This window comes from Stenella coeruleoalba, assembly GCF_951394435.1.
Source record: "Stenella coeruleoalba genome assembly, chromosome: 10".
Taxonomy (NCBI): Eukaryota; Metazoa; Chordata; class Mammalia; order Artiodactyla; family Delphinidae; genus Stenella; species Stenella coeruleoalba.
Window position 1 is genome coordinate 68468573 of NC_137156.1, and position 27756 is coordinate 68496328.

At 55.0% G+C, this 27756-nt stretch overlaps 1 protein-coding gene and 1 long non-coding RNA gene across 5 annotated transcripts in view; one reads left to right on the top strand and one right to left on the bottom strand.

Annotated features, from left to right (window-relative positions):
- Window positions 1–47: 47 nt before the first annotated feature.
- On the bottom strand, window positions 48–2265 carry RPL29 (ribosomal protein L29). Of its 2 annotated transcripts, none has more exons than XM_079935456.1 (4): window positions 2229–2265; window positions 1772–1875; window positions 1389–1453; window positions 48–583 (listed from the first exon to the last, which is right to left on the bottom strand). In XM_079935456.1, exons 2-4 carry the CDS (start codon window positions 1806–1808, stop codon window positions 170–172), a joined length of 516 nt encoding a protein of 171 aa, XP_079791582.1. In that variant the 5' UTR covers window positions 1809–1875; window positions 2229–2265; the 3' UTR covers window positions 48–169. The 2 variants fall into 2 exon arrangements, with proteins under 2 accessions (XP_079791582.1, XP_079791583.1); XM_079935457.1 differs by having other exon boundaries at window positions 1772–1816; window positions 2229–2250.
- Window positions 2266–2319: 54 nt separating this feature from the next.
- The window catches only part of LOC307192645, a 32450-nt gene continuing 7013 nt past the window's right edge, over window positions 2320–27756 (top strand). Inside the window, exons 1-4 of one of the 3 annotated variants that reach the window (XR_013830147.1) lie at window positions 2320–2426; window positions 11629–11783; window positions 12962–13092; window positions 15696–15786. This is a non-coding gene — a long non-coding RNA (uncharacterized lncRNA). Of the gene's footprint in view, window positions 2427–11628; window positions 11784–12961; window positions 13093–15695; window positions 16158–27756 lie in introns of those variants that run through there. The other 2 variants (XR_013830148.1, XR_013830149.1) reach the window with 2 other exon arrangements.

A 27756-nucleotide genomic window follows, 5' to 3' on the forward strand; every position in this document is an offset into this window, starting at 1 on the left:
GAAGGCTAAACTCTTTTCCCACACAAAATGTAGGTACCGACCCCACGTGACTGAAAGATCCTGCCTCAGGTTTATTTGTACAAATAGCACAGGAGGACACCAGCCCCATGCAGACAGCAGCCCAGGGGTCACACCAGTCCTTCTGTCCTCACGTTGGCAGACAAAGGCTCTACTCTGGAGCCTTTGTGGGGGCCTGGGCACCTTTGGGAGCGGGAGCGGGAGCGGGAGTGGGAGCTGGAGCGGGAGCGGGAGCTGGAGCCACAGCCGGAGCCGCAGCTGCACCTGCAGCCTTTGCCTTGGTTTGAGCCTTGGCCTGGGACTTTGGCCGGCAGAGCCTGAGACCCTTGGCGATGCGGGCACGAGCACGTTTCCCGAGCCTGGGGTGAGCAATGTAGGCAAGTCGACTGAGCTTGCGGCTGCCGCCCGTTGGGATCCTGGGCTTGACCTCCTTGGGCTTTACAAGAGTCTTGATAGCCTCAGCACGTGCAGTTACGGCCTTGGCGTTGTTGGCCTGCATCTTCTTCAGGCCCCTCTTGTTGTGCTTCTTGGCAAAACGCATGTTCCTCAGGAACTTGGGGTCCACCTGGAAGACAAAAAATGTACAGGTAGCTGTTAAGTGCAGCATGTAGGGGCCCCCAAGTCACCCATGGTGCCCCTCTCCACAGCAGCACCCACGAGACTATCAGTCGCCAGCCGAGGCCTGCTGGGAGCTGAGACAGCATCAAGTCAACCTTAAATGCAGAAATATCTGGCCCTTAGAGCCCAATAGAGCTCAGAAAGGAAGAACAAATTCCTACAGCAGGATTTTGGTTGAGTTTTTCCTGAAACCCCCTCACGGACACCCCACCCCCTCACCCTTAAAAGGTGCCAAATACTAAGGTTAGTACAACAGATTCACAGCAAACAAGGCAGAATAAGGACCAACGGAGGGAAGGGAAGGGGGTGGGGAGAGACCAACAGTACAGTGGAGTAGCAAAGTGGAGACAAGACTCAGTTGTGCTCAGACCCTACAGCCTCAGCCTTCTTGGCTAATCCTTAGAACTCCCTAGCACAGGAAGGGAAGCTGCCCCCTCCATGCCTAGTACTGCATCAGATCAAGGTCATATGGGTGGTCAAAGTGGAATGGAAGGCTCACAAGGTACTGGGTACACAGGCAAGACCACCCCTTCCCTTGAAAAGCTCTGAGTGAGCAAGGGAGATGATCAGACAAACTGCTCTCAGGAGGCAGGTTACAACTCGGGCCAGTAAAAGCCAAGTAAAGCTTTATTACAGGTCTGGCACAGCATGAAGTCCAGGCAAAACGAAGGACAGTTAAGCTACATGAAAGACCCTGACCACGCAACTGGAGCCAAACACACACTTTTTTCTGATTCGGCGCACACACTCACCCCCTTAAGAGATTCATATCGTTGTGATCGGGGTTTCTTGATGCCATTTCTGTGCCATTTTCGGGCTGTGGGGAAAAAAGGAATTAGACCAGAAAAGAGATTTCCTCTAATAAGACCACCATCACAGCTGCAAGCCCGGGAGAACCATAATTTCTCCTTACTTGGGATCCGTCTAAGAAACCCCTTACCACTGAATGCAAAGCACTGTGGGTTATCCCAAGCGGATCCCTGGCTTCTAAATCTACAGCCCCATAGGTAATGCTGGCTGAAAGTAAAATCAGCCCCAGGCCCACTGTAGGAATGTGCCTCCTTTCCCTGACCAGTATCCCTAATCTTTGCCAGGGTCTGGAGCATTAGATGAAGGCTGGGCCAGGGGAACTTACACTGGTTGTGCGTGGTGTGGTTCTTGGACTTGGCCATGTCTGCAACTGGAGGACGAGAGTGGAGATCAGAGCTCGCGGGGCCGGGCCTACCTCTTCGCCTTGATCTAGAAGAACGTTAGGCCAGAAGCCTGAATGAGGCTTCAGCACAGATGCCTTGCATTTGCGCCCTCCACCAGCCCGGATTCATTCTGCACGACCCAACGCCAGTCTCCCCTTCCCAAACTCAGGTAATGGTGCCTCGAAACTACCCCCCCCAGCCGCAAGGCTGCGCTCTCCCCCCAAATCCGAATTCTCCCCCTCCCATCCATCCATTGAGAACCCACGAGCAACGTCCCCGCCCCGCGGCTTCCGCTCCCCACAGCCAGGCAGCCGGTCTCCCCGTCCTCCCTAAGGCCACGCGCCCCGCCGCCGTCCGGGAGTCACGGATGGCTCCGGATACCGCGCGGCTAGCACTCACCGGGGCCCGCAGATCCCGAAACGCCTGGGACCGGAAGAGGAAGAGGAACGCCGTGGTGCAGCACGGGAAATAGGCTTGTCGCGGCAGGAAGGGACTACTGGAAAAGCTTCCCCCAGCGCCGTGAAGATAGGTTCCTAAGCCCGGAGGACACAAGCCAGATGGGAAGGTGGTGCTACGGGCCTGGCCTCGCTCCTTCAGGTTTACCGACCCCTCTCGTTTTTCCTCATATTCCTCCTGACTTGGGTCCCAGGTCTCATTAAAGGTCTTGAAGGCGAAGGGAGTCATTGAGGAATACATGTTAGGCAGGGGGTAACAGGAGATTCGTGTTCCTAAAAAAGTATTTCTGGCTACTGCGCGGAAAATGGACTGTAGCGGGCAGAGGAGGGAGAGCCGTCAGGAGTCTGGTGCAGGATGGGACAGGATGGTGCCTGGAGCTGAGTCGGGGCACGGGGGATGGTTAGGAGTGGGTAAGGAAAGAGGGTAGACTGGGCTTGGGACGCAGAAGATTGGGGAGAGCAAGAAGGCCTGTGTAGCCCCTAAGTTTTTGGCTTGAACAAGTGCGTGAAGATGGTGCTTTTTACAGAAATGGGGAAGATTGGGGGAGGGACAGGGGTCTTGTTGCTTTATTTTGAGGGGGCCAGTGATCCAGATGTTTTTTTATTTTTTTAAGATTTTTTTTTTGATGTGGACCATTTTTAAGGTCTTTATTGAATTTGTTACAATATCTTTTATGTTTTGGTTATTTGGTCACAAGGCATGGTGGGATCTTAGCTCCCCCACCAGGGATGGAACCTGCACCCGCCTCCAGCCCCCCACCCCCCCCACATGGGAAGGCGAAGTCTTAACATCAGGGAAGTCTCCAGATGTTTCTTTTTAGATGCATTAAATGTGATATGCCTGTTGTCATCCAAAATAAGTAAATGTTGCCTTCTAATAACTCTATTGCCTTCCCCACCTCTTACCCCTATAGTTCATTTCCACCCAACAGTGGGGCCTGAGGGCACTTTTTAAGAACAAATCAGATCTTGTCACTTAAAGTCTGCAAGGACTTCACCTTGCATTAGAGATAAACTCTTTACCTCCCCTAATCTTGGCAATGCTTTCCTCATCATTCACTTTTCTCCACACCCATGGACTTCTTTCTTTCCTGCCAAGCAGGAATACCTGTTCCTGCTTCAGGGCCTTTACACTTGCTATCCCCTCCACCTGTACCACGTTTTCCCTGCTCTTTGGATAGCGTGCTTGCTTGGAGAAGCCTCCCTGGCCTACCCTATCTAAAACAGAGACCCTCTGCCCCATCTCCCCAGTTACTCTGCATCTTCTCATCCTGTTTGCTTCCTTCACAGAACTTTTCCACACTCTACGTTTTCTATTTACTTGTATATGTGTTCATTGGTTCAAGCACCAAGAGTTCAGAACTGGTTTGGTCACCTTCATTTTCCCATTGCCTGACACAGCACTTGATGTAGAACAGGAACTTGAGAAACACCTACTGAATGGACGTTCCTTGGCAGGCAGGTTCATGGACTGACCGAAGCATTTTGCAGAGAGTTGGGGAGTGAAAGGGAAAGGAGGATGTGGAGGCAGGACACACAGGTGACTCCTTACTGAAGCATTCCTGAGGAGAGGGAGAGAAATCTGGCAGGTGTGAGTTAGGAGAATCAAGAGCAGGCTCAGATGCTCAAGGGGTAACCTAGTGCCAACAAAGAAACAATTGAACACGGGTTCGTGCCCCGGTCCGGGAGGTTCCCACATGCCGCGGAGCGGCTGGGCCCGTGAGCCATGGCCACTGGGCCTGCGCGTCCAGAGCCTGTGCTCCGCAACGGGAGAGGCCACAGCAGTGAGAGGCCCGCGTACCGCAGAAAAAAAAAAAAGAAGAAACAATTGAGGCCAGAAAGGTGCCTCTGCAGGAGCAGAGTCCTTGAGGGGTGCTGAGAACAGGTGGAGGAGCTAGTAGGCAGAGGTGGGGACTGTAGGAGGTGGGCGTGGCACGAGGCCCCAGGGTATATGGGAGAGGTGGCGCTGGAAGTTTGGACAAAGAGGAGGCGGCTTTTTGTTCTGGGGTTTTTTTTTTTTTGGCCATGCCACATGGCTTGTGGGATCTTAGTTCCGTGATCAGGGATTGAACCCACACCCTCGGCAGTGAAAGCGCAGAGTCCTAACCACTAGACCACCAGAGAATTCCCAGGGGAGAAGGTTTGACTGCCACACCTTGAGAAAGGGAAGCAAATGTTAGGGGTCGGCAAAAAAGGCTGTGACAGCTTTAAAGGAACCAGGCTGCCCCATTGTGTGGCCTTCCAACTAAGCAGTAGCTCTCACAGATCCTAAAAAGTGAGCAATGACATGTGCTGAGGACTTGGTGTTACTAGGTTGTTTCGACGGTGGCAGAGTAAGCAACGAGCAGAGAGCCATAGTCCGACAGGGAGGCAGATTCAGAGATGATGGCCATGCAGCACTGTTGGAGCTGCTATAGGGATAGGCCCAGGGTGAAATCCCAGCTGTCAGGCAAGGGAGGAGGCAGTGACAAGAATGAGGAGCTTTGGCTGTGACCTGAGGGGACCATTTGGGGGGCTAAAGGGAACCATGATCTGGAGCCAATGGCCTGCCATGCTTTTCATTTTTTTCTTCTTTTAATTAATTAATTTGTTTATTTATTTATTTTTGGCTGTGTTGGGTCTTCGTTGCTGCGCACGGGCTTTCCCTAGTTGTGGCGAGCAGGGGCTACTCTTCGTTTCAGTGTGCGGGCTTCTCAGGACTTCTCATTGCGGTGGCTTCTCTTGTTGCGGAGCACGGGTTCTAGGCGTGCGGGTTTCAGTAGTTGTGGCTCGTGGGCTCTAGAGCGCAGGCTCAGTAGTTGTGGTGCACGGGCTTAGTTGCCCCGTGGCATGTGGGATCTTCCTGGACCAGGGCTCGAACCCATGTCCCCTGCATTGGCAGGCGGATTCTTAACCACTGAGGCACCAGGGAAAGATGGTAGGGCCAGCCATATGTATAAAGAGATAGTTTTCCTACTTTCCTTCCTTTCTTTCTCTCTCCTTCTGTCCTTTCTCCCTTCCTTTCTTCCTTCCTCCTTCTTTCTTCCTCCCTTCCTTCCTTTCTTCCTCTATTTCTCTCTTTCTTTCTTCCCTCCCTCTCCTCTCTCCTCCTCCTTTTCACTCTCTCTTGCTCCTCTTCCAGTCTCTCTCTCTTTTTCTCTTCATAAATGTGTAAAGAGCTTATACAAGCTCTTCTGTAACTTGATTTTATTCATTCAGTAGTAACTCATGGACATCTTTCCCTTTTCATAAAAATCTTTTGTAATCCTATTTTATTTTACACATTTAAAAATCTTATTCTGAGGAGATGTCAGTAAACATCACCAGATGTCAAAGGAGTTTCTAACACAAAAAAGGTAAAGAACTTAGCCCTTCCTCCAGGGCTTCCTCCAGCCCTTCCTCCTCACTCTCTGTGTGTCAGCAGTTCTTGCCCCATCTCTGTCTCTGCAGAGGCCTGGGTCCACTTGCTGACCTCTGTGGCATAGCCTTGGGCAGAACTACTACCTGGACACAGCAGAACGTCTATCACCCAGGCCCCTTGTAAACGCCTTGGACATAAGACACAGAGAGATGTGAGGCCTCGGTGACCAGACGGACCTTGGACTTGGCAGGGCTGGATGTGATCCGCCTGAGCCATGTGGCCTGCGGTGGTATTGTCTTGTCCAGGCCTTGTCTAGAGCTACAGCCCAACTCACAGCTCGAGTAGGATCCACTGGGGCTTACTCATTGAAATTATAGGGTCAGAGATATCTGGGGTGATTTTTTTCTGTGCCTGGCACAGTGCCAAGTACATGTGGGGACCTGATAAATGTTTGAGGAATTAAATGTACGTACTTCACCAATCCAGGCAGATGGCAGAATCAGGAGGCAAGAGGTCAGTTGGCCTGGAGGGATTTCACAGAGACAAAAGTCAGCTTTTCTACTTGGTCCAGATCTCTGTTCTCTAAGCCTCAGTTCTGAGTGTAACCTGCAGATGAAAATAGTAATTGTCTTGTGGGGTTAAACCGGATAATTTTTTTAAAATTGAAGTATAATTGATTTACAATCTTGCATTAATTTCTCATGTACAGCAAAGTGATTCATGTATATATATTCTTTTTCATATTCTTCATATGGTTAATTACAGGAAATTGAATATAGTTCCCTGTGCTATATAGTAGAACCCTGTTGTTTATCTATTTTATATATAGTAGTTTGTATCTGCTAATCCCAAACTCCTAATTTATCCCTCCCCCACCCTTTCCCTTTGGTAACCATAAGTTTGCTTTCTGTGTCTGTGAGTCTGTTTCTGTTTCATAAATAAGCTCATTTGTGTCATATTTTAGATTTCACATATAAGTGATATCATAGGGGATTTCTCTTTATGACTTGCTTCACTTAGGATGATAATCTCTAGGTCCATCTATATTGCTGCAAATTGCATTATTTCATTCGTTTTATGGCTGAGTAGTATTCCACTGTGTGTATGCCATATATATGCGCACACACACACACACACACGCACGCGCACGCACACACGCACACACACACACCACATCTTCTTCATCCATTCATCTGTCAATGGACATTTAGGTTGCTTCCATGTCTTAGCTATTGTAAATAGTGCTGCTATGAACACTGGGGTGCATGTATCTTTTTGAATTAGAGTGTTCTCCAGATATATGCCCAGGAGTAGGATTGCTGGGTCATATGGTAACTATATTTTTCGTTTTTTAAGGAACCTCCCTACTGTTTTCCATAGTGGCTGCACCAATTTACATTCCCGCCAACAGTGCAGAAGTGTTCATTTTTCTCCACATCCTTTCCCGCATTTATTATTTGTAGACTTTTTTTTTTTTTGTAGACTTTTTGGTGATGGCCATTCTGACCAGTGTGAGGTGATACCTCATGGTTTTGATTTGCATTTCTCTAATAATTGGCAATGTTGAGCATCTTTTCATGTGCCTGTTGGCATCTGTATGTCTCTTTTGGAGAAATGTCTATTTAGGTCTTCTGCCCCCTTTTTTTTTTTTTTCCGGTACGCGGGCCTCTCACTGTTGGGGCGTCTCCCGTTGCGGAGCACGGACTCCGGACGCGCAGGCTCAGCGGCCATGGCTCACGGACCCAGCTGCTCCGCGGCATGTGGGATCTTCCCAGACCGGGGCACGAACCCGTGTCCCCTGCATCGGCAGGCGGACTCTCAACCACTGCGCCACCAGGGAAGCCCCTTCGGACCATTTTTGATTGGGTTGTTTTGTTTTGCTTTGTTTGATATTGAGTTGTATGAACTGTGTGTATATTTTGGAAATTAATCCCTTGTCAGTTGCATTGTTTGCAAATATTTTCTCCCAATCCGTAGGTTGTCTTTTCATTTTGTTTATGGTTTCCTTTGCTGTGCAAAAGTTTATGTTTGATTAGGTCCCATTTGTTTACTTTTGCTTTTATTTCTATTGCCTTGGGAGACCGACCTAATGAAACATTGCTGCAATTTACGTCAGAGAATATTTTGCCTATGTTCCTTTCTAGGAGTTTTATAGTATCATGTTTTATATTTAAGCCTTTAAGCCATTTGGAGTTTATTTTTGTGTATAGTATGAGGGTGTGTTCTAACTTCATTCATTTACATGGGGTGTCCCACTTTCCCACCACCACTTGCTGAAGAGACTGTCTTTTCTCCATCGCATATTCTTGCCTCCTTTGTTGAAGATTAATTGATCATAGGTGTATGGGTTTATTTCTGGGCACTCTATTTGTTCCATTGATCCATATATCTGTTTTTGTGCTGATACCACTCTGTTTTGATTACTGAGGCTTTGTAGTATTGTCTGAGGTCTGGAAGGGTTTTGCCTTCAGCTTTGTTCTCTTTCCTCAGGATTGCTTTGGCAATTCTCAGTGTTGTATGATTCCATGTACATTTTAGGATTATTTGTTCTTGTTCTGTGGAAAATGGCATGGGAAATATGATAGGGATCACATTAAATCTGTAGATTGCTTTGGGTAGTGTGGCTGCTTTAACAATATTAATTTCTCCAATCCAAGAGCATGGGATATCTCTCCATTTCTTTGAATCATCTTCAGTTTCCTTTATCAGGTAAACTGGATAATTTGAGTAAAGCACTGAACACTGTGCTGGGTATATATTAGGTGTTCAGTCATTGTTCTTCCCAGCCATGCTGTTCCCCACAACGGCTCTGGGGAGGCAGAAATGGCTTAGGGGAAATGTCAGTATCAAGTGAATGCTAAAAATGAGCACAGGGGGCTTCCCTGGTGGCGCAGTGGTTGGGAGTCCACCTGCCGATGCAGGGGACACGGGTTCGTGCCCTGGTCTGGGAGGATCCCACATGCCGCGGAGCAGCTGGGCCCATGGGCCATGGCCGCTGGGCCTGCGTGTCCGGAGCCTGTGCTCTGCGTCGGGAGAGGCCACGGCAGTGAGAGGCCCGCGTACCGCAAAAAAAAAAAAAAATGAGCACAGGATCCAAAGAAGGGCCAGGATGGAAGGACATGACAGTCCTTAGGGGTGCTGGGGTCCCCTCAGTCCTGAAGTTCCAGAGGACAGGGACTACCAGTGTGCCCAGATAGGAGCAACCAGAGTGGCCTATCAGAAGCAGGACGTTTTACCTGTGGGAAAGAAGACTGGGGGTCAGAGAGGAGGCCCCTAAGCACCGGGTTAAGCTTTGGATCTGCTTAGAAATTCCTGTGAGAGGCCACTTGGTTCTTGTGGCCCCAGAGGGCAGAGCTATGATTGAGGGAGGCAAATACCATGGGCAAGGGTCATTTTTGCAGTCAGATTTTCTTCCAAACCATGGGCTGCTCCCAGAGGTAGTAAGCTCTCAGATACGAGGAATTCCTGGGGATGGAGGTTGAAATATGGGATGGAGGGTTGGAAAATACAACTCTCAAGTTCACTTTCCTCCAAAAGTCTGGGATTCGTAGCTCCTGGGAGAAGGAAAGGTGGTGGGCAGCTTGCAGTGCCAGGCTGGGGTCCAGGATCTGTCGGGAAGAGAGAAGACAGGTCCCGCAGAGGCTTGGGGGTGCAGCGCATTCCTCCAGTCACTGGGGACACCTTCATAGCCCCAGGCCACTGATTTTCCCTCTGGGGGGCTCCTGGCCCAGAAGTGATGTGTCTTCACTGAGGAATGTGAGCCTGTCTTCCACATGGGGGCAGCACAGGACTGCAGATGGAGTGGGGCCACCGCAGGCCACCTGGAGCTCCCCTCCTTTGGGAAGAAGTCCTTTGAGCCTCCCAGACCTCTCACACCCCTGCTTCTGGCATCCATTCCCCACCCCCCCACAAGCCCCTGTCTGCCCATTCTTGACAGGTTCTCTGGGTAGGTTGTCTCCCCTGGCTTCAAGCTCCTGGTAGTGGTGGTATAGGGTGTCTTTCCCCAGAGAGGGAACAGGGCAGAGAAAGTGGAGCCTGTGGGTATCCCTGGGCACAGCCCCTGCTGGTCCACATCAGAGTTACTAGAGGCTATGTCTGTTTGGGGTTAAAGGAACGGGTTTGTTTTTTTTTAATTAATTTATTTAATTTGGTTTTTTTTGGCTGTGTTGGGTCTTCATTGCTGCACACAGGCTTTCTCCAGTTGCAGCGAGCGGGGGCTACTCTGCATTGTGGTGTGCGGGCTTCTCATTGCGGTGGCTTCTCTTGTTGCAGAGCATGGACTTCAGAGTGCAGGCTCAGTAGTTGTGGTGCACGGGCTCTAGAGCGCAGGCTTAATAGTTGTGGCACACGGGCTTAGTTGTTCCGCGGCATGTGGGATCTTCCCGGACAAGGGATCGAACCCATGTCCCCTGCATTCTTAACCACTGCGCCACCAGGGAAGCCCAAGGAATGGGTTTTGACATCAGACTGACTCGGATTCAAATTCCTTCCTCCTTCCCTCCCTCTCTCCCTTCCTCCCTCCCTCCCTCCCTCCCTGCCTCCCTGCATTGGGTCTTAGTTGCTGCACGTGGGATCTTCATTGAGGTACGTGGGATCTTTTGTTGTGGTGCACGGGCTCTTCATTGCGGCGCTGCGCTTCTCTCTAGTTGTGGCATGCGGGTTTTTCTTTCTCTAGTTGTGGCACGTGGGCTCCAGGGCGCATGGGCTCTGTAGTTTGTGGCACGCGGGGTCTCTTGGTGAGGTGCACAGGCTCAGTACTTGTGGTGCACGGGCTTAGTTGCCCTGTGGCATGTGGGATCTTAGTTCCCTGACCAGGGATCGAACCCGCATCCCCTGCGTTGGAAGGCGGATTCTTTACCACTGGACCACCAGGGAAGTCCCTCGGGTTCAAATTCTGACCACTGCTCACCAGTGGAGTGACTTCATCTCTCTGAGCCTCAGTCTCTTCGCTTGTGACAGTGGAGGGAGTGCAGAGCAGGCAGGAAGCCTCCTGGGGCCTGGCTGAGCATTCCCGAGACCACACAGAAGCCTTGGGAGCTGGCAGGGTTCCCATCACCCTATTTCACAGATGGGGAGATGGAGTCCTTGGGCATGACTTGCTAGAGGTCCCACAGCCAAATGGAGAGCTACTGTGGTCCAGATGCCCCCCAGGACCAGAGGAGCATGGGATGGTGTGTGCCCAGTGAGGTCATGGAGGAAGCCCTGTGACACTGACCGGTGACCTGGAAGAAGCCCTGGCCTCTATGGCCAACAGATGCCCAGAGTGGGGGAGGGTCCGTTGTGCTGGCTCTGCCTCCACTCAGACTCACTGGGCCCTCCCAGAACACGCCTAGAAAGGAGGGGGTGTTGGTGTTGGTGGCAGTGTCCCTGGGAGGAGGACAGGCTCCTGCCAGTTTTGGATGGGGCTGGGGTCTGTGAGCCTCAGGCAGGCAGGGACTGGCCAGGCTTGAAGGAGGGGGCGCTCAGCAGTACAGAGGACTGACCTGCCAGGAAGGGAGGGATGGAGTAGGTGGGCAGGAGAGGGGGCTGGACAGAGCAGGACTGCACCTCTAAGGGGCTCCCCCAGCTCTCACCCCTGCTTCCAAGGTGAAAAAAGAGCATGTGAAAAAGAGCAATGAAGCTGAGGATTGGGAGGCACCCCCTCTCTTCCCCCCAGCAGCCTCCAGTAGAGCCAGCAGTGTCACTGCCATGGCAACCGCAGCCCCTCCAGCTTCCCTTTCTCCTTTAGCCCCATCCTGCTTGGATGCCCCTATGGCCTGTGTGTGTCTTCCTAGCCCAGGGAAAGAGGCTGGGGGTAGGGGAGGCCTCCTTTCTCAGCCCCCGTTATGGCCCAGGGGCTGGATCCCAGGACCACCCCTGCCTCAGGATCAGGTGGAAGATTCTTTAAGTGTGCGAGAGGGAAGGGTGTAGTAGCTTTTGCAATAATTATTCTGAATGAACAAGGCGGCTATCACCTCCCTAAGGTTTCAAACCCCCAACTCTCAAAGTCCCTATTCTCTCCCAGGACACAGAGGCTGCGACCCAGGAGCCCCTGGCAGAGTTGAGAAAACCAGCATTGGGGCAGGGGCCTTGAAGATCATCTGGTTCCCGTCTCCAAGCCTATAGGTGGGGAAGCTGAGGTCTGGAGAGGAGCAGGTACTTGCCCAAAGCACACAGAGGGTATGTGGCAAAGTCAGGCAGGGAACCAGGGTGGTCAGACCAGGGGGGTTTGGGGCAGGCAGTGAGGGCCAGGAGGTCTGTGTCCCACAGTGGGGGGCCAGGTCTGGGGAAGGCTCTGGGCCTGCCCTTGCCTGCTCCTCATTTAGTGCTTCAGTAAACCCCCTCCCAGCCTCAGTGCATAATGGACTGAGTGAGAGGGAGGAGGCCTGGCCCTGTTTAGGGAGGAACAAGGGACACCAAAAAGAGCAGAAAGGAGCTGGGGATCTGAAGAGGGGCACAGTCAGGAGAGCTAGGGACCCTAAAGGTCCCATTGAGTGCCCCTGAGCGAGAAGGGCTTGTGGCCCTAGACAACAGGCTTTGGCCCAAGCACCGCTCTTTCTAAGCTGTGGGTGCCTGGGCAAATCACCCAGATTCCCAGTGTCTCACTCACCCTCACCTCACTCTCCTGCTGCCCCTGCCCCATGTAAAATGGGGTCAGCCACACAGGCTGGGGGGAGTTCTCTGTGATGGAGCAAACAAACAGAAAGGATGATTCCTGGCTCCACTTAGGAGATCGGTGGATGGGCCCTGTGAGGCTCTGAGCTCGAAACCCTTATGTCTGCTGGGCCAGGGCTACTGCCACGGTCACCTGGAGCATCTATTATGTGCAGAGCCTGAGGGGCTGGGACAGGAGGAAGCTGTGGGCACAGGACCCCAAGATGTAGAACAGAGAGGGGTCCATCTAGGCAGGAGCCTCTGGGGTTTGGAAGAGGGACTCTGCAGCCTTCCTGGGAGAGGAGGGATGCTGCTGGGGCTCAAACGCAGGTCGTGTAAGGTCAGGGAGAGGTGGGAGGGGCTGAGCGGGCACAAGCTGGCATTTGCTCCCTATGACTCCCTGGCACCGGACCCCAGCTGATCAGGGCCTCCCTGAGCTGTCACTGCACCCCCAAAGCCCCAGGGGCCTGGCCCACAGTGGGTTTCCTCACCTTCCAGCACACAGTCCTAAATCCAGGGCCTGGGCAGGAAAGGGGCATCCTGCTAGGGCCGGGAGCCAGGAGCTGTGCATCAGCTGTTGCCAGTGCTCGCCACACCCGCAGAGTGGCTTCTCTTGTTAATCCCATGTTGCTGATGAGGAAACAGAGGCCCAGAAAGGTAAAGTGTCTTGCCCAGGGTCACCCAGCTCTTTCTCCTCTGTCAAGGCCACTCCTGGAAGCTCTTCTGGGCTTGGATGCTGCCTGAGACGCACACTGATGACAGCTTGGGAGAAGGAGGGCCACGGCCTACTTGAGGAGCGCGCGTCTGAGAGAGTGTGCTGTGGCATCCACAGCAGGTGGGAACCCCGTACAGCATTGCCAGTCCTTCCTTTCTGTGTCCCCCTACACCTGTTCATTAGTTGGTCGTCACATTCTCAGGCCTCACAGTCTGTCCACTGGTAAAGGTTGGAGGGCATGACCTAGATGCTGCCTTGACACTTAGCAGCTGGGTGACCTTGAGCAAACGCTCTGTCCTCCTGTGGCTCTGTGACCTCCCTTTGAGATGGGGACGAGGGCACCACCTACTACACTAGGGGTTGTGGGGAGGCTCCAGGGACCCTTCCTTGCCAAGTGCTTACGGGGCCTGGCCCACGGTCTCCGTTCCTCGTTTTTGTTTTGTTTTGCCACACCACGCGGCACGTGGGATCTTAGTTCCCCAACCAGGGATTGAAGGCGCACCCCTGCAGTGGGAGCGTGAAGTCTTAACCACTGGACCGCCAGGGAAGTCCCTCTCTGTCCCATTTGATAGCCCCTCTGGGACAAGGCTTGAATCAGCCAGAAGGCCAGGCAAGTGATAAAGGGATCCCTCCGTGACCCCCAAATTCCCCTGGAAACACGTAGGCTGCCCACCCCCAAGGCACCCCACCCAGAGCGGGATGGGAGAGTAGGGATGGCTCCCCCTGACGCCCTCTTCACCATCCGCGGGGATGACGGGGATGGGGCCAGGAGAGGGCGGGCTGAGGACAGCTGTTGAGTGGTGGCGGTGAGGGGCATGTGGGGGACCCCGGCCACCCCTAACAACCGGGTCCCAGCACAGGGAGCCCGCGGGTGAGAGACCCAGGGTCCTCGCTCTGTCTCAGAGCTGGCCCGCCTGCCTGGCACGAGCCCTCCAAGCACTGGTTTTAATCTATCTTTTTTTGCAAGCAGCTCCTGGAGGTGCGGGGGCGGTTTCCCCTTGACTCGAGTCTCTAGGAGGATGCGGCTTGGCTAAAAATAACTCGAATTACTGTGCTCCCGCCCCGAGGCCGGAGGAGGGGCCTAGGGGGGCGGGGGGGGGGGGGGGGGGGGCTGTGGGGGCGGGAGCCCGGAGGGAATGTTGCAGCAGCAGTGGGGAGGGGGTTCCCTGAAAGGAGCTGGAGAAACGCGGATATTGGCAGGTGGAAAGGGGTGCAGGACATGCAAGGGAACGGCCCTTTCTCACCCACTTCTCTCCAGGGAGGCCAGTGCTTCTGGAGCAGAGCTGGGGGTGAAGGCTGGCCCTGATCCCTGGCCCCACACCATGGAGGGGGCCAGCCTTGCTGGGTGGTAGCAGTGGGCTCCTTCCAGCAGGAAGTCTGTGTTTGGAGGAGACCACCCCGCTTCAGCTCAGCCCTGTTGAATGCAAGCAGTGACAGCAGGGGGCGCAGATCTGGGCTCCTGGTCCCCAGCTCTCCTTCCCTGCGGCCTGACACTGAGCCCCAAATCCTCATCCAAAAACGGTGCGACTGCAAAATTAAGCACCTGACTCCTGGGCACTCCAAGGCCTCCTCTCCCAGCCCCACCTGCGCCTTCTGTCTGGAGAGGCAGCATTAGGCTCCCTGTCACACCCTTGGTATAGGGCTGAGAGCCCATCGTGTGACCACCCCTCAGAGCAGGGTGGAGGCTGTGTCAGGGTCCGGGAGGCCCTAAGCCAGGCAGGATCTGGGGTCCTCCGCACAAAGGGGGGCTGGTCAAGGAGGGTGGGGACTCCAGGTGCCCATGGGATGGGGGAGGTAACGGTGGGGCCCAGACAGGAGGCTGGGGACAGGCTGCACAATGGGCTGCTGGCCCTGGTGGCCTTCTGGTGCTGCCCTCTCTGCCATCCCCAGCTTCACACCACAGGGCTGAGACAGTGCAAGAAGGAGCACAAGAGGCTCAGTGGCAGGGCATGGATCATGTGGTGGAGAGGGGACAGCATGGCTGCCCTTTGCACACACACAGACCCTGCAGAGGCAGTGGGAAATGCACTGGAGGGGGGCCAATCAGCCCTGCAGCAGGGAATGGGCTGGGACATACAGGTCCCTGGGTAGGGGCCCTCCATGCGCCATGCCTCAGCTTCCTCATCCTTAGGGGTGGCCATGGGATGCCTTGGAAAGCGCCTTAGATGGAGAGCAAAAGAAGCTGAAGCAGGAGTAGGGAAAAGGGCAATGGCAACGAAGTCAGCTACCCCTGCCTGCCACTGAGCACTCACGGGGCTCCCTGTGAGGGCGGTCCTAAGATTACCCCCACTTTACACATGAGGAAACTGAGGCTCAGAAAGAAGAATTGACTCATCCAAGGTTGTAGACCTTGTGCAAGATGAACTGGGCCTTTGAACCCAGGACCATCCGACTACACAGTCTGTTTCTCCATTTCATCTTGAACATGGAGCCAGATGTACTTATGAGGTTGACTCAAGGTGGGGTGCACGGGTATTCATCCAGATATGAGATACACAGAGTCGCTTCAGCTGGACCCCTACCCAGACCTACCAATCCCCTGCCCCTCCAGGGTTGGCTCAGGTCACAGGGAGCCTCGTTCTGGGGCACCAGTGTGCCTGGGAAGTACCTGTGTGTGCAGGGGGGTCGGGGAGAAGAGGGAGTGTGTACTCTGCCGGGATGGGAACAAGACAAGTGATAACAATAATGATAATAAAATCCCCCCAAAATAATGATGTTTTTAGCAGCACTGTTCCTGAGGAGAAACTAAGAGCAACACAAACATCCAGTAAGAGGAGAATTGAGAAATCAACCACAGCTCCCACAGCAGCAGGGGTGAGTCCTAAACCATAACGTAGAATGAAGAACACAAATTGCAAGAAACTACGTTCAGTTCAAAGCCATTTCTATAAAGTCCCCCACCAGAGTAAAACTACACAATACTGTTTTAGGCATTCATATGTGGATGATAAAGCTCTTACAAAAGAGCAGAAGTGATAAACCAAGATTCTTGGTGCACTGGGGGAGGCAGGAGTTGGGTAGGGGTGGCACACACAGGGAGATTCCACCAGTGAACGTCTGTTACTGGCCCACGGGGTGCCAGGCGCTATTTGTGGTGCTGGGGGCGGGGCATGCGGGTACAAGCAAGACAGACGTGAACCCCAGGCCTCATGGCCCTTACAGTCTCACGAGACACACTTCCTTCCTGTTCTTGTGCTGTGGAATAGGTCACCAGTGTCCATTATGTTATTATGTATTGTCACAGATATTCCTTTACATTAATCAAATACTGTATTTAAAGAGATAAATAAGGAATAAACACAAATGTAATTGACCTCCCCCTTAAAAAAATCCCACCCAAGTTGGTGAGCTCTGGAGGCTGAACTCCTCTCCCTGCCTCCTCTCATTGATACTCCATCACATTGATCCAGGAGTCCCAATCCCTGGACCCCATCCCCCCTCCAATCTCCAGTCGCAGCTGAATGTCCCACAAGGTTATTCCCTCAGGCAAAGGTAAAAATGGCTTGGAGTGCAAGATTGGTAGACAGGGCAGGGTACTCAACCTCTGGGAGAGCCAGAGCCAGTTGGGGAGATAAAATGCAATGGAGGGAGGTGCAGAGCCTGGGAAAGATCCCTCCTCTTTCTGGCCCAGGGCTCTTGCACAACATTAGTAGAGGTGGAGGGTGCAGTAGGTGGGAAGTAACAGGCCTGCTCTGTCTCAAGCTCTTCATCTTCACCTGGGGGGCTCCGTCTGCCATCCGTCTGTCCATCCATCCAGCCAACTATACACCATATAATGGACATAGGTGACCTACCACACAACACAAGACCAGGAACAAAATGTGCCTTGTGAGACTGTAAGCTGCATGAGGCCTGGGGTTCATGTCTGTCTGGCTTGGCTTGTGCCTACATCCCTGCCCCCCATCCCAGCTCCCCTGCACAGCCCTCTTGGGGCAGGGCCAGTCTAGCCACCCTCACCCGATGGCCTGGTACATGGTAGATACTTGCTGAGGGGTACCCGGCCTCACCGTCACTGCTTTCAGCAAAAGCAGAAAAGGATGTACCTCCAGGCCCTCACATGTGCTGTTCCCTCTGCCTGGAACAGTGCACCCTCCAACCTGGCTCAGCCTAAAGGTCATCACCTCTGGGAGGCCTTCCAGGACCACCCCAGCCAGGCCAAGCCCCTCTCTCCACACCTCCCCCAACACCACAATCTGTATCATGGTCATGCTTTGTCTAGGTCCATCTCTCCTTCTGAGTGGGGGGACTCCAAGGTCAGGCCCAGGTCCTCCAGCATCTGGGCTGGGCCAGGGCCCACAGGAGGCTCTCAGCTTCATCTTCTCGGCCATTCTTACACCTGAATACAGTTTGGCATTTTTTTCCCTGGAGGAGCCAGGCCCAAGGGGGAGGCCAGCCACTTCAACAGCCCCCGCATCTCTTGGACTCCACTTTCTAGGTCTTTGCCCCTCCCCCAGCAGTCCGCCCATCTTCCACCCTGAGGGCTACCGGGGCTCCACACATCCATCTCTTCTCTTCTAGAGCTGCCCTCAGCAGGAGAGATAGTGGTGGGAAGTGTCCAGGGCTGGGAAAATGGGGCTACAGGAGATCCCTGGGAGAACCCTCCCCCCCAGCTCTCTATGTCCACAGCCTGTGAGGGATGCAGGATGGGGGATGGGAGAGATGGCAGTGGCTGGTCATCAGTCCAAATCCAGGTCACTCCCAGCCTGCTTAGCAGCCGTCGATAATTAGGGGCCAGCAGGACGTGGGCAGGTGGGTGGCAGGAGACCTAATTGTCTGACTTTTCAGGTAATTAACGGGAGGCTGTCTGGTCTATCCCCGCGGGGCCCAGCATCCGCCACCCCATCCCCTGGGCAGCCCCAGCCGCCTAATGAGGCCAATTATTGAGTGGTGCCCGGGCCCTCATTAGTCACCTGGAAGGGTCATGTGGGAATGGCACCGGGGGTGGGGCTCAGCCAGCCATGGTGGAGGCTGGGAGCCCCCAGCGATCGGGATGCAGGATGTGCTGCCTGTAGGTCTCTGCAGCTGCACGCTGAAGGTAGCCCACCCACACTTGGGACCTCACTTCTTGCCTCTGCTCTCAGGGCAGCAGCTTTAGGTCAAATCCTCTCCCTGCCATTTCCCAGCTGTGTGGCCGTGGGAGTGTCACTTCCCCTCTCCTACCCTCTGTTTCCTGAATCAGAGATGATGGATGTAAAATGCCTGGGGCACAGTGGGTTCCCAGTGCACAGGTGCTCACCTTCTCCCCACGGGGCCAACTCCTTTCCTTCACTCTTGAGGAAATGTTGGCCCAGAGTGGGTAGGGCCTAAGGTCACTGGTGTGTCCAAAGCCCACTCTGCAGGGCCTGGGCACCAGGGAGGGCAGCAGGGATGCTGAGGGATGGCCCTCTGGGATTCGCCCAAGGGACCTCAACAGCAGGGCAGGGGAGTCCTGGGAGGAGTCATAGAGGCGATCTGGCCAAGGAGAGGGGGCACCCAAGAGCAGCTGGACTTTCCGGACACCTGAGCAGAGTGGCGATGGGGAAGCAGGAAATCTCTAGGAAATGCGGGGCTTTGGAGATCGTGATGGAGCCGGAGGCCCTCCACTCCCTGAATGCTCCAGGACACTCAGGAAAAGCCCACAGGCATGTGACGGTGCCACAGCCTGCTGTCCAAGGCAGGGATCCATTCTTTCTTGGTTGGTCCACACCAATCTTGGCCCAGGAGATCACTGTGCCTTCAGATGTTGAGTGTTTTTGGCTTCTGTGGCTTCTTTGTTTTAAGAATTCTGTGACCTAATTCCATGCTGACAAATTCCATGCTGTTCTGGCTCCTATAATCGTCAGCTAATGCTACTTTTGGTCCTCCTGCCAGCCCAGAATCTTGGTCAAGGGTTTCCAAACTGTGTCCCCCAGGAGCCCTAGGGTGGGAGCAGAAGCGGGGGGGCTACTGACCCTCCAGTTGGAACAGCTGGACTTTGATCTTTTTTTTTTTTTTTTTTTTTGTGGTACGCGGGCCCCTCACTGCTGTGGCCTCTCCCATTGCAGAGCACAGGCTCCGGACACGCAGGCTCAGCGGCCATGGCTCACGGGCCCAGCTGCTCCGCAGCATGTGGGATCTTCCTGGACCGGGGCACGAACCCATGTCCCCTGCATCGGCAGGCGGACTCTCAACCACTGTGCCACTAGGGAAGCCCTGGACTTTGATCTTTGATAAAATATTAATAGCTGCTCCTTCATGAGCTCTTGCCGTGTACCAGGCATGCACCAGGCCTCTGCCTCAGCAATTGCATTTGTCCTCAAAAAATCCCACGAGGAAAGTAGCATCACATCCCCATTTTACAGATCAGGCTGCTGACACTGTTGGAGGCTGAGGCTAAGCGGCATTCTCCAGGGCTCACAGCCTGTGGGAAGGAGAGCCAGGACTTGGACCCAGTTTCCACTCTGAGCTGCTGTGAATATGGGTTCTGTGGCTAAGAAGAAAACTAGGTGCCGGAGTTTGAGGGGAGTGTCCCATTTATCATAATTTGTTTCCTCCAGAGCTGAGTGTGTGGGTGCGCCTGCCTCTCTGCCCCAGAAGAGCGTGGCCTCAGCCCCAGGTCGCCCAGGGCCTCTACGCCCCACCACGTGGTGTCTGTGTGCACGAGGGCCCATCTGCCCATCTGTTTCCCTTCCCTCTGCTGTGGGCTCTGCTTCCCCGTGGTCCAAACAACAAGATCCAGCCCAGAAACAGCATATGTTTCCAGCCTCTGCTAGTCCAAGTCATAAATCGCCTGGTGTGATGTGCTCCTTGTGTCAGCTTGTTTCAAAACTCAGGGTGGAGGTGGCTGAATGAGTGTGAGGAGAATGCAGGGCCTCCTCCAGGCTGAGAAGCTGAGAGCTGGGAGCCGGGGTGAGTCCAGGACTGAGGCTCAGGAAGGGAGACAGGGACTAGGCCTGGAGCTGGCCTGGGGGCTCAGCCTGGGGCGGGAACCAGCAGGTAGTGGCCTGGATTCAAGCTGGGCCTAAGGGCTGAGACTTAAATGGGAGCTGAGGTCAGAGATCAAAGGGTTGGGCTTCTTGTCCAATGGTCAGAGGTCCAGACTTGACTTGGAGTCAGGGGTCAGAGGGCAGGGGCTATTGCTCAGAACTTGATGGGGATGGAGAACTAAGCTCAGTTTGGGGTGAAGGTCAGGCCTCAGGCTGAGGTAGGGTTAGAGGTTAGAGGTCAGAATCAGTCCAGTGCTGAAGGCCATAGCTAACTGAGAAGGAGGTCCCCAAAGACTCAGAAGTCTGCCTGCTCTATCCTGGAAGTGACGTGTGCCAGGACCGGTGACAGAGGGATGCCTGTGATAAATAAGACGGGGCTTCCAGGGATTGACCATGAGTTTGAAAAGGACTGGGCACAGATCTTACGTCCAAAGCCACTAGAGCAAGGCTGGGGGCCTGGCCTCCAGTCCCAGCTCCCTGCCCTCAGGATGGGAGCCTTGGTTGCTTATCTCTGAAGCGTGGATGGCCACAGCACCTGCCTCCATGTTGATCACGCTCCATCCATGTTGCTGATTTCTACCCTCAAGACTGTGTGCCCTGGAGTGGGGGTAGATGAGTGAACACAGTGAGGGTGAGTGGTCGAGGCAGGTATGTGAGATGCTTCTGTGGCATGGGGGGCGGGGGGGTCTCAGGAGAGGAACTGTGCCAAGGCCTTAGGTCCCCAGTCACCACCCAGGGCTCTGTCACTCCCAGGCTGCCCCAGAGAGGTGACCCTGCAGCCAGTTCAGGCCTCAGCTGCCCCCCCGAGCCGTGTGTGAGCAGCACCGTCCCGGGCGTTTTTTCCAGGCCTCCGTTCTGCCAGCTAGGTTTTCCCACCTCTTCTCCGTTCTGGGCCCAGCATGGCCAGAGATCTGGGGACAAGCCCACACAGCCGCCAGTTGGGGAGCTAGGATGGAGGAGGCAAAAGCAGGAGTGAGAGGCCAGCAGGCAGAGAAGGGTGCCAAGGAGGAAGCCTTATCACAGGCCTCTCTGTTCTCATCTCCCACAAGGCCTGGTCACGAACCAGCCTCAGCTGTTGACCCGCCGCTGGGGTCCTGACCCCAGAGGTCTCCCCCTCCCCACAGGGGAGCACAGGGAGATTCAACAAGGGGGGAACCAGGCATGTGTGAGGGTGTGGGGGCTGGAGGGAGGTGAGAGAACCCCTGGGGGACAGGAATGGTGGAGAGCCAGCAGAGGACATGTGGACAACAAGAGGGCTGCCCTGCCTGCCCAGGATGCAAGGCCTCCAGGGTTTGGCTATGAAAGTCCCAGTCACCTCCTCCAGCTGAGCTATTAATACCCAGCTAAGACCCACGCACCCTTGCTGGGAGGACGCCGAGTTCCTTGGGGGCTAAAAACGGTCTGCGGTGGGGGTGGGCCCGGTGTCCTCCCTCTCTGCTTGTCAGAGGAGCTGGGGCCAAAGTCCATGCTGGCCTGGAAGGGGGCCAGAGCCAGGGTCGGGGTACAGAGGGTGACTGAACCCTGGGGTGGCCTGAGGATTCCAGGCAGAAGCAGGAAGGCACTCAGCCAGTCCAGTCCCCGTTGCTCAGAGACCTGAGGGTGGCCCGGGGGCCTGCCAGTGGTCCCACCCAGGAGACCCGCCTGGCTTTCTGGCTCCTTGCCCCACCTAGGCCTTTGCCTTTCCCCCAGGCCTCAGCTTGGTCTGCCCCAGGCTGCAGTGGGGCTAGCTGCTGAGGGCTGCCTGCCTGTCTTCTGCCCAGAGGGGCCTAGAAGGGAAAGGGAGCTCCAGGGAGGGGACAGGTTCGGAGCCTCTAGTGGGATCCGGGCCACCTAAAGCAGAGCCATTCACGTTCATTCACTGAGCTTCATGTGTGAAATTTCGATTATTCATAGCATTCTCTCAGGAGGGAGTTACTGGCAGCACCATTTTATAGGTGAAGAAACTGAGGCTCGGTCATCTCCTCAGAGCCTGAGCTGGCTAGACCTGGTTTGTCAGACTCCAGACCCTACCTTGTGTTGCCTCCCGTTATGTCATTGCAAAAGGAGATTTCTTGGTTTGTCCTGGGGATCCATGAAACAGGTGTTTCCATCAAAAGGCCCTGATCACTGTAGTGTCCCAGGCCCACCAGAGTGGCCACACCAAGAATGAGAGGCCTGCATGGGCACCTTTCTCCTGCATTGGTGAACCCCCCTCACGGGGATCGTCAGCCACTTCTTCCCTCATTCCTGGGGCTCAAGGACACATCCTGGGAGCCTGTGCTAGTCTTCTGGGCTCGAGGTCACCCAAGGCCACCTGCTCCGTGCTGTGTCCCCTCCCTTCCCATGATAGATGCTCCAGGATCCAGACACCGACCCCAGAAGAGCACAGACTTGGCCAGGAGAGTCCAGACGAGAAAGTGGTTGAGAGGTGTCAGCCCCGGAGGCCCCCTGAGCCGGAAATCCCGACAGCTGCCTGGCTTATGGGTCCTGGGCACTGGGCCCTGACCCAGGGCAGGCAGCAGCCGTGTCAGGTGTCCAAAGGAGTTGGGGGAGGTTATGGCTGGAGCCAAGCCTGTCTGCCTGTGGTTAGTGAGGCTGTTGACACCTCCTGGGCTGCCAAGGCAGAGCGGCACCAAGGGGCTGGGGGAGGGGTCCTCGCTTAGCCTGGAGGGTCTGAGGGGAGAGACAGGCCCTGACTTGAGGGTCTGGGGAAGGAAGCACAGTCCTGTCCTAAGCTGAGAGAGACCTGGCCCTGCCTGAGAAATCTGAGGAGGGGGACAGACCCCTAGCTTTGGGGGCTGGTAGAGGGGGTATATTTCCAAATGGCCGGTGGGGAGTAAGGTGTGGGGGGTTGTCCCAGCCTGACACCAGGACAGCAGGGAAGGCTGCCCGTATCCTGGGTTCAGGGGGAAGCTCTGAATCTGCCGGCCTCCATTCCTGGCTGGGAGGCACGTGCCTCTGCAGGACAAGCAGGAGGCCTCTGGCCTCAGGCTGACCATACAAACAGCCCCAGGGTTTCACTTCCCCGGGAGAAAAGGAGAGGCCTAACCTTGCCTGGATTTTCCTTAACCCCCCGGAGAGGGTCTTTGCCTCTGCGCTGGTGGTGATGGGGGACAGACTAGCCTCAGAGAGCCCGTTCCAGGGGAGCCCTGCCAGGATGGGCCCCCCTGCTCATTTGATCCATGCACCTCAGCTCTCCTGATGCCCATGTGCCCCCCCGCCGGAGCCACCTCCCCAAGCAGTCTTCCTGGATTGGTAGAGGTGAGGAGGCACTATACTTCCAACTCCCACGCCAGGCTGGAGTGTCAATGGCTACCCCATCTTCTTGGGGCCCCTGCCAGCCAAGCCTGACCTCATGAGGCTTTCCTTTCCTTTCACTTTCCTTTCAACACACCCTCCCTCCTGGCTCCCTCCTAGACCTCCAGGCCTCTGGTTCTCTGGCTGAACCAGCCCCTTGGCCACACCAGGTCTGGGGTCCTCTCCCATCTCAGCTGTCCCTGCTGCTCAGTCTGGGGCTCAGTCCCCTGCCCTGTGTCTGTCTCTTCTCTCTGGGTTTATCTTTGTTCTCTGGGCTCTGACTCAGACCTGACTCTGTCTCTCTGTTTTAGTCTCCATCTCTGCCTCTCTCTCTATATCTGTCTGGCTCCCTGACCCAGTCTCAAATGCCTCAGTCTTTCTGTCACTGTTGCTCTAGGACCCGGTCCTGGCAGTGTCTCCTCTCCCCACCTGGCCGGGGCACCTGCTCAGACATCTGCTCTGCTGTCTGCTCGCTGGGCCCCACGAAGAGCTCAGACAACACTTGTGGTCTCAACTCTGGCCCAGTTCCAGGGGAACTGCTGTGATTCCCAGAAGGTGGGTGAGGGAGAGACAGGCCAGAGGGCCATGTGCTTGCCTGTCTCTTGAGGGGCTAATGGCCCTGGGCTTTCCTCTGCTCAGGCCACGGCTACCAGTGCCACAGGCTTCACATTTTACCCCACCACTGACGGCTGTGGGACTCCGGGCAGGTTCTGAGCTCGTGTCCCCTTCTCCATAGTGGGGCCAATAGGGCCGACTTCAGCAGGTGTCAGAGGATGGAATGTCAGCGCACTTGGCGGGCACTTGGCACTGGGCCCAGCGTGTAGTAGTGCTCCATAGAGTCCCCATGACTGTTACTGTGACTGTAATTCCCCAAGGTCCCCGGAGTCATGATAGGCGGAGTGGGGGTGGGCTGAGCTTCTGCTGTTTGAGGTGTCCCATGTCCACCTGCGTCCCATACCCTTCTCTTCCTCTGTTGGACAAAAGACCTATCGCTATACCTGGGACCTTCCTGTCCTCAGATTCTGTCTGAATTGCACACTGGTGCTCACCAAATTAATTACTGCTGGCTTGGGGATATATTTTTTTAAGAAGACATTTTTCCAGGGGGAAAAACACGCAGGAGCTATAATTAGTTGGGAAGAGGAAAGAGGTGCGGAGCGTGTGAATCATCAGCCCCAGTGATAGACGGTTAGAGGCTGAGCAGAAGTTTCGGGAGAAGCTGCTGGAGTGTGGGTGAGTTGGGGATGGGGTGCTGCCCCCAGGCAGGCTGGGGTCGTCAAACACCAGGCATGTTCAGGGATGGGGACTTTATCTGTCACCCTGAAGTCTATGCCCTCCCCCACAAGGCTCTGTCACCCATCACCCTCTCAAGGTCCCAGCTTCTCAGCTCCCCTGCACGTCCTGCCTGCCCTGACTGTCCCTAGGGCTTTTGTCCACCTTATCCCAAGGCCAGTGCCAGTCCCTGCTGGCATGTACCTGGGCAGAGAGCCTTGCAGCTTAAATGAGGAGAGAAGCTGTGGAGGGTTTGAGGTGCAGGGATTGTAGACCATCTAGACCAGCTTCTCATTCATTCACTCACGTGTTCATCGAATACTGAAATGCTGCTGTGTGCCTGGTCCACAGACAGGCAAGCCAAGGACCAGAGAAGTGCCACTCCAAGGCCACACAGCTGTGAGTGGAGCAGCCTCTCTGCCGGTCCTGTCATACCAACTCTGCTGAGCCAGACCCTGGGCAGGGCTCTGGGCCACCAAGGGGACAACGACCAGGCCCCACCCTAACTGAGCCCATATTCTGATGGGGGAGGCAATCAGGCACCTATAGGGCAGAACGCCCAGTGCTGTGAAGTGGGAAGCACAGCGCTGTGGGAGCTCGGAAGTGGATCTTGATCCAGCCTGGTGGTCAGACAGGGCCTCACAGGGGATGAGGTGAACAGTGTTCTGAGGCTGGAAACAGCATGATGACCCATCATGCTGGAGGGATGTTAAGTGATTCTGTGGCAGGGCTCAGGCAGCAGCAGGAGTGGGGGATTGCTGGGGACTGTGGCTTCTGGGCCAAGTGATCACAGTGTCCATTTCCCCAGTGTTTCTTCTGAGCAGCTGTCTGGGGCGCTCTGAGGCCCTCGTCCTTGGGGACTCTCCATTGGTTCTTTTTGACGTCTGGGGCCCACTGACCCAAGGTAACCCCTGTCTGGGCAGTCAGTGGCTAAGGGGACTGGACCCCAGGTTTCTCCCTCTCTCCCTCTCCTCTGGCTGAGGGCTGGCTACCCAATGGTCTAGGGGTCTCTGCCCAGGCCTCAGGGGCTATGCGGGAGCAGCGTGGCCTGTGCCTGAGAGCTGAGGAGAGGACACTTCCTCCCCTGGGAGAGCATGGCATCATTCAGCACACAGAGTGCTCCCTTCTAACCCCAGACCAAATTAGCCTTCCAAATTACAGGCTGCATGTCCTCCAAATTGGGGATTGGGTGGGAGAACAGAGGCCTAGCTCTCCTTCCTGCTTCCTGCTCACAGAGGGCTCTCGGCCCATCCCTAAATAACAGGACCATGTTAGGAAAGAATTCTGGGCACACACCCCCTCCCGCCCCAGGGTGCAGGGATCCCCAGGTCCCAGACCTGCATTCAGGCTCAGGGCAAGGCTTTGCCCGCCTGGGGTTTGACAGTGAGCTTGGAACCGGAACATTCAGTCAAGGCCAGCTTAGGGTTCTGAGGGCATTTTGAGGATCATTCATTTATTCATCAAACACCTACTGGGCACATTCTCTGTGCCAGGCATTGTGCTGGGCCTTGAGACACTGAGTGGCAATGGAGGTGACAGACATGTGACCAGGAAGGTACATGTCAGAATGAGCAGGCCTGTGGCAGGGGGTGTACAAGTGGCCCTGGGAACCCTTGATGAGGTCAGGGAGACCTTCCTGGAGGAAGGGGTATATAAGATGAGTCCCAAAGGATGCATGTGTCCTTAGCCAGGAGAAGAGAGTTCATGGAGGAAAGAATATCCAGTGCAAAGGCCAGGAGCAGAGAGTGAGGGAGGGGCATTAAGAAGTGGGTGGAGGCACTGGTTGGTTCAGATCCAGGGGCCTTGTCAGCTATGCTGGGGGATTGGATTTCATCAGAAGTACAAGGGAAGAGGAGGCCTGTGATCCCAGGAGTGGAGGAGGATGGGTGTGTGTGTGTGTGTGTGTGTGTGTGTGTGTGTGTGTGTGTGTGTGTGTGTGTGTGTGTGTGTGTGTGTGTGTGTGTGTGTGTGTGTGTGTGTGTGTGTGTGTGTGTGTGTGTGTGTGTGTGTGTGTGTGTGTGTGTGTGTGCAGAAGCACAGTTGGACCATGGCCCCACCCCGAGGGCTCCTGGTAGGTATGAAGGGATGTGGGGGCAGAGGAAGGGGTCCTGGACCTCCCACATTGGCCTCCCTCCCACCCCCACCCCTTCCAGACAGCTTCGGGCCTTTGAAGAAACAATCCAGTTTACCACAAGGAAAACACGAGAGCCTGATGGTATTTCTTTGTGTCCTGAAATTAAGGTGCCTTCCTGTGTTTTCGCTAATTGGTTTGGAACTCTTCATGTTTTTGTTTTAGAAGAAAATTATTATGGATGTTGAGAATAAATGCGATCATTGTGTGGTGCTGAGAGCAGAGAATGAAAGGAAAACACCTCCTGAGCTCACCCACTCTTGTGTCACAGAAGAGGCAAGTGAGGTGGGGAGGAGAGACTTTGAGGCCACACAGCCACAGTGATGGTCCCCCAGGAGCAGGAAGGGGTGGCTTTTGGGGCACGGTGGAGAGAGGATGCTTGGTGGGGGGTTCTTACAGCAGGGTGGAGAGAGGACCTGCGAGTTCCTCCAGCTTCTGGTCTTGCTTGCACACCTCCTGGGATGGAGAAATCACTGCTTCCTGTCTGCGTCTGGTGAACTGGCCCAGCTGTAGCTGGTGAGCAGTTTTCCCTGAGTAGGCAGTGCTGCTCCCCTCCGGTCTCACCCAAGGTTCTCTGCATCCCAATCTCTACCCCACCAGGACCTCTGGTCTTCGCTTCAGCTGCCTGAGGTGAGGCTGGGGCCAGGGTGGTCTCTGTAGGTGGGACCCTGGGCTGCAGGCTGCACGGCACTGGATCTGATCTGGCCCCGGTAGATGGTGCCTGCACTTCTGAGCCTGATGGCTGGGAGGGCTTCCGGGCTGGAGCTTCCCCGGCTGGCAGCCAGCGTGGGAGCGTGAGGAAAGGCACGAAGTCTGCTTCCTGGATGCACGGCCTGTTGTCCAGCACATCCTGCAGGGCCCGGCCCTGCTCGGCTGAGGACACAAGCTAGTGGGTAGAGTCAGGCCTGACAGACAGTTCCATGGGCAGCACTGGGCAGACAGGTGGGGCACCAGGTCAGTGCACACCCTCACTCAGCAGGCTTCTGTTTAGCCCCTGCTATATGTCTGGCCCTGTGACAGCCGCTGGGCCCTCAGAAATGAATTAGACACAGACCCGCCCCTGCCCCTGAGAGCCTGTGGTCTGGACAGGCACAGAGGAGACAACAGAGCGCAATAAAAAACCTGTATCCCCGGCCATACCAGCAAAATCAGCTCCAGACT

Excerpts from the sequence above, each read along its gene's own strand:
- RPL29 (XM_079935456.1), bottom strand. The coding sequence starts at position 1,808 with ATGGCCAAGTCCAAGAACCACACCACGCACAACCAGT. Across the intron at positions 1,454-1,771 it reads CCACACCACGCACAACCAGT|CCCGAAAATGGCACAGAAAT; the intron begins GTAAGTTCCCCT and ends TTTTCCCCACAG. Across the intron at positions 584-1,388 it reads GATATGAATCTCTTAAGGGG|GTGGACCCCAAGTTCCTGAG; the intron begins GTGAGTGTGTGC and ends TTTGTCTTCCAG.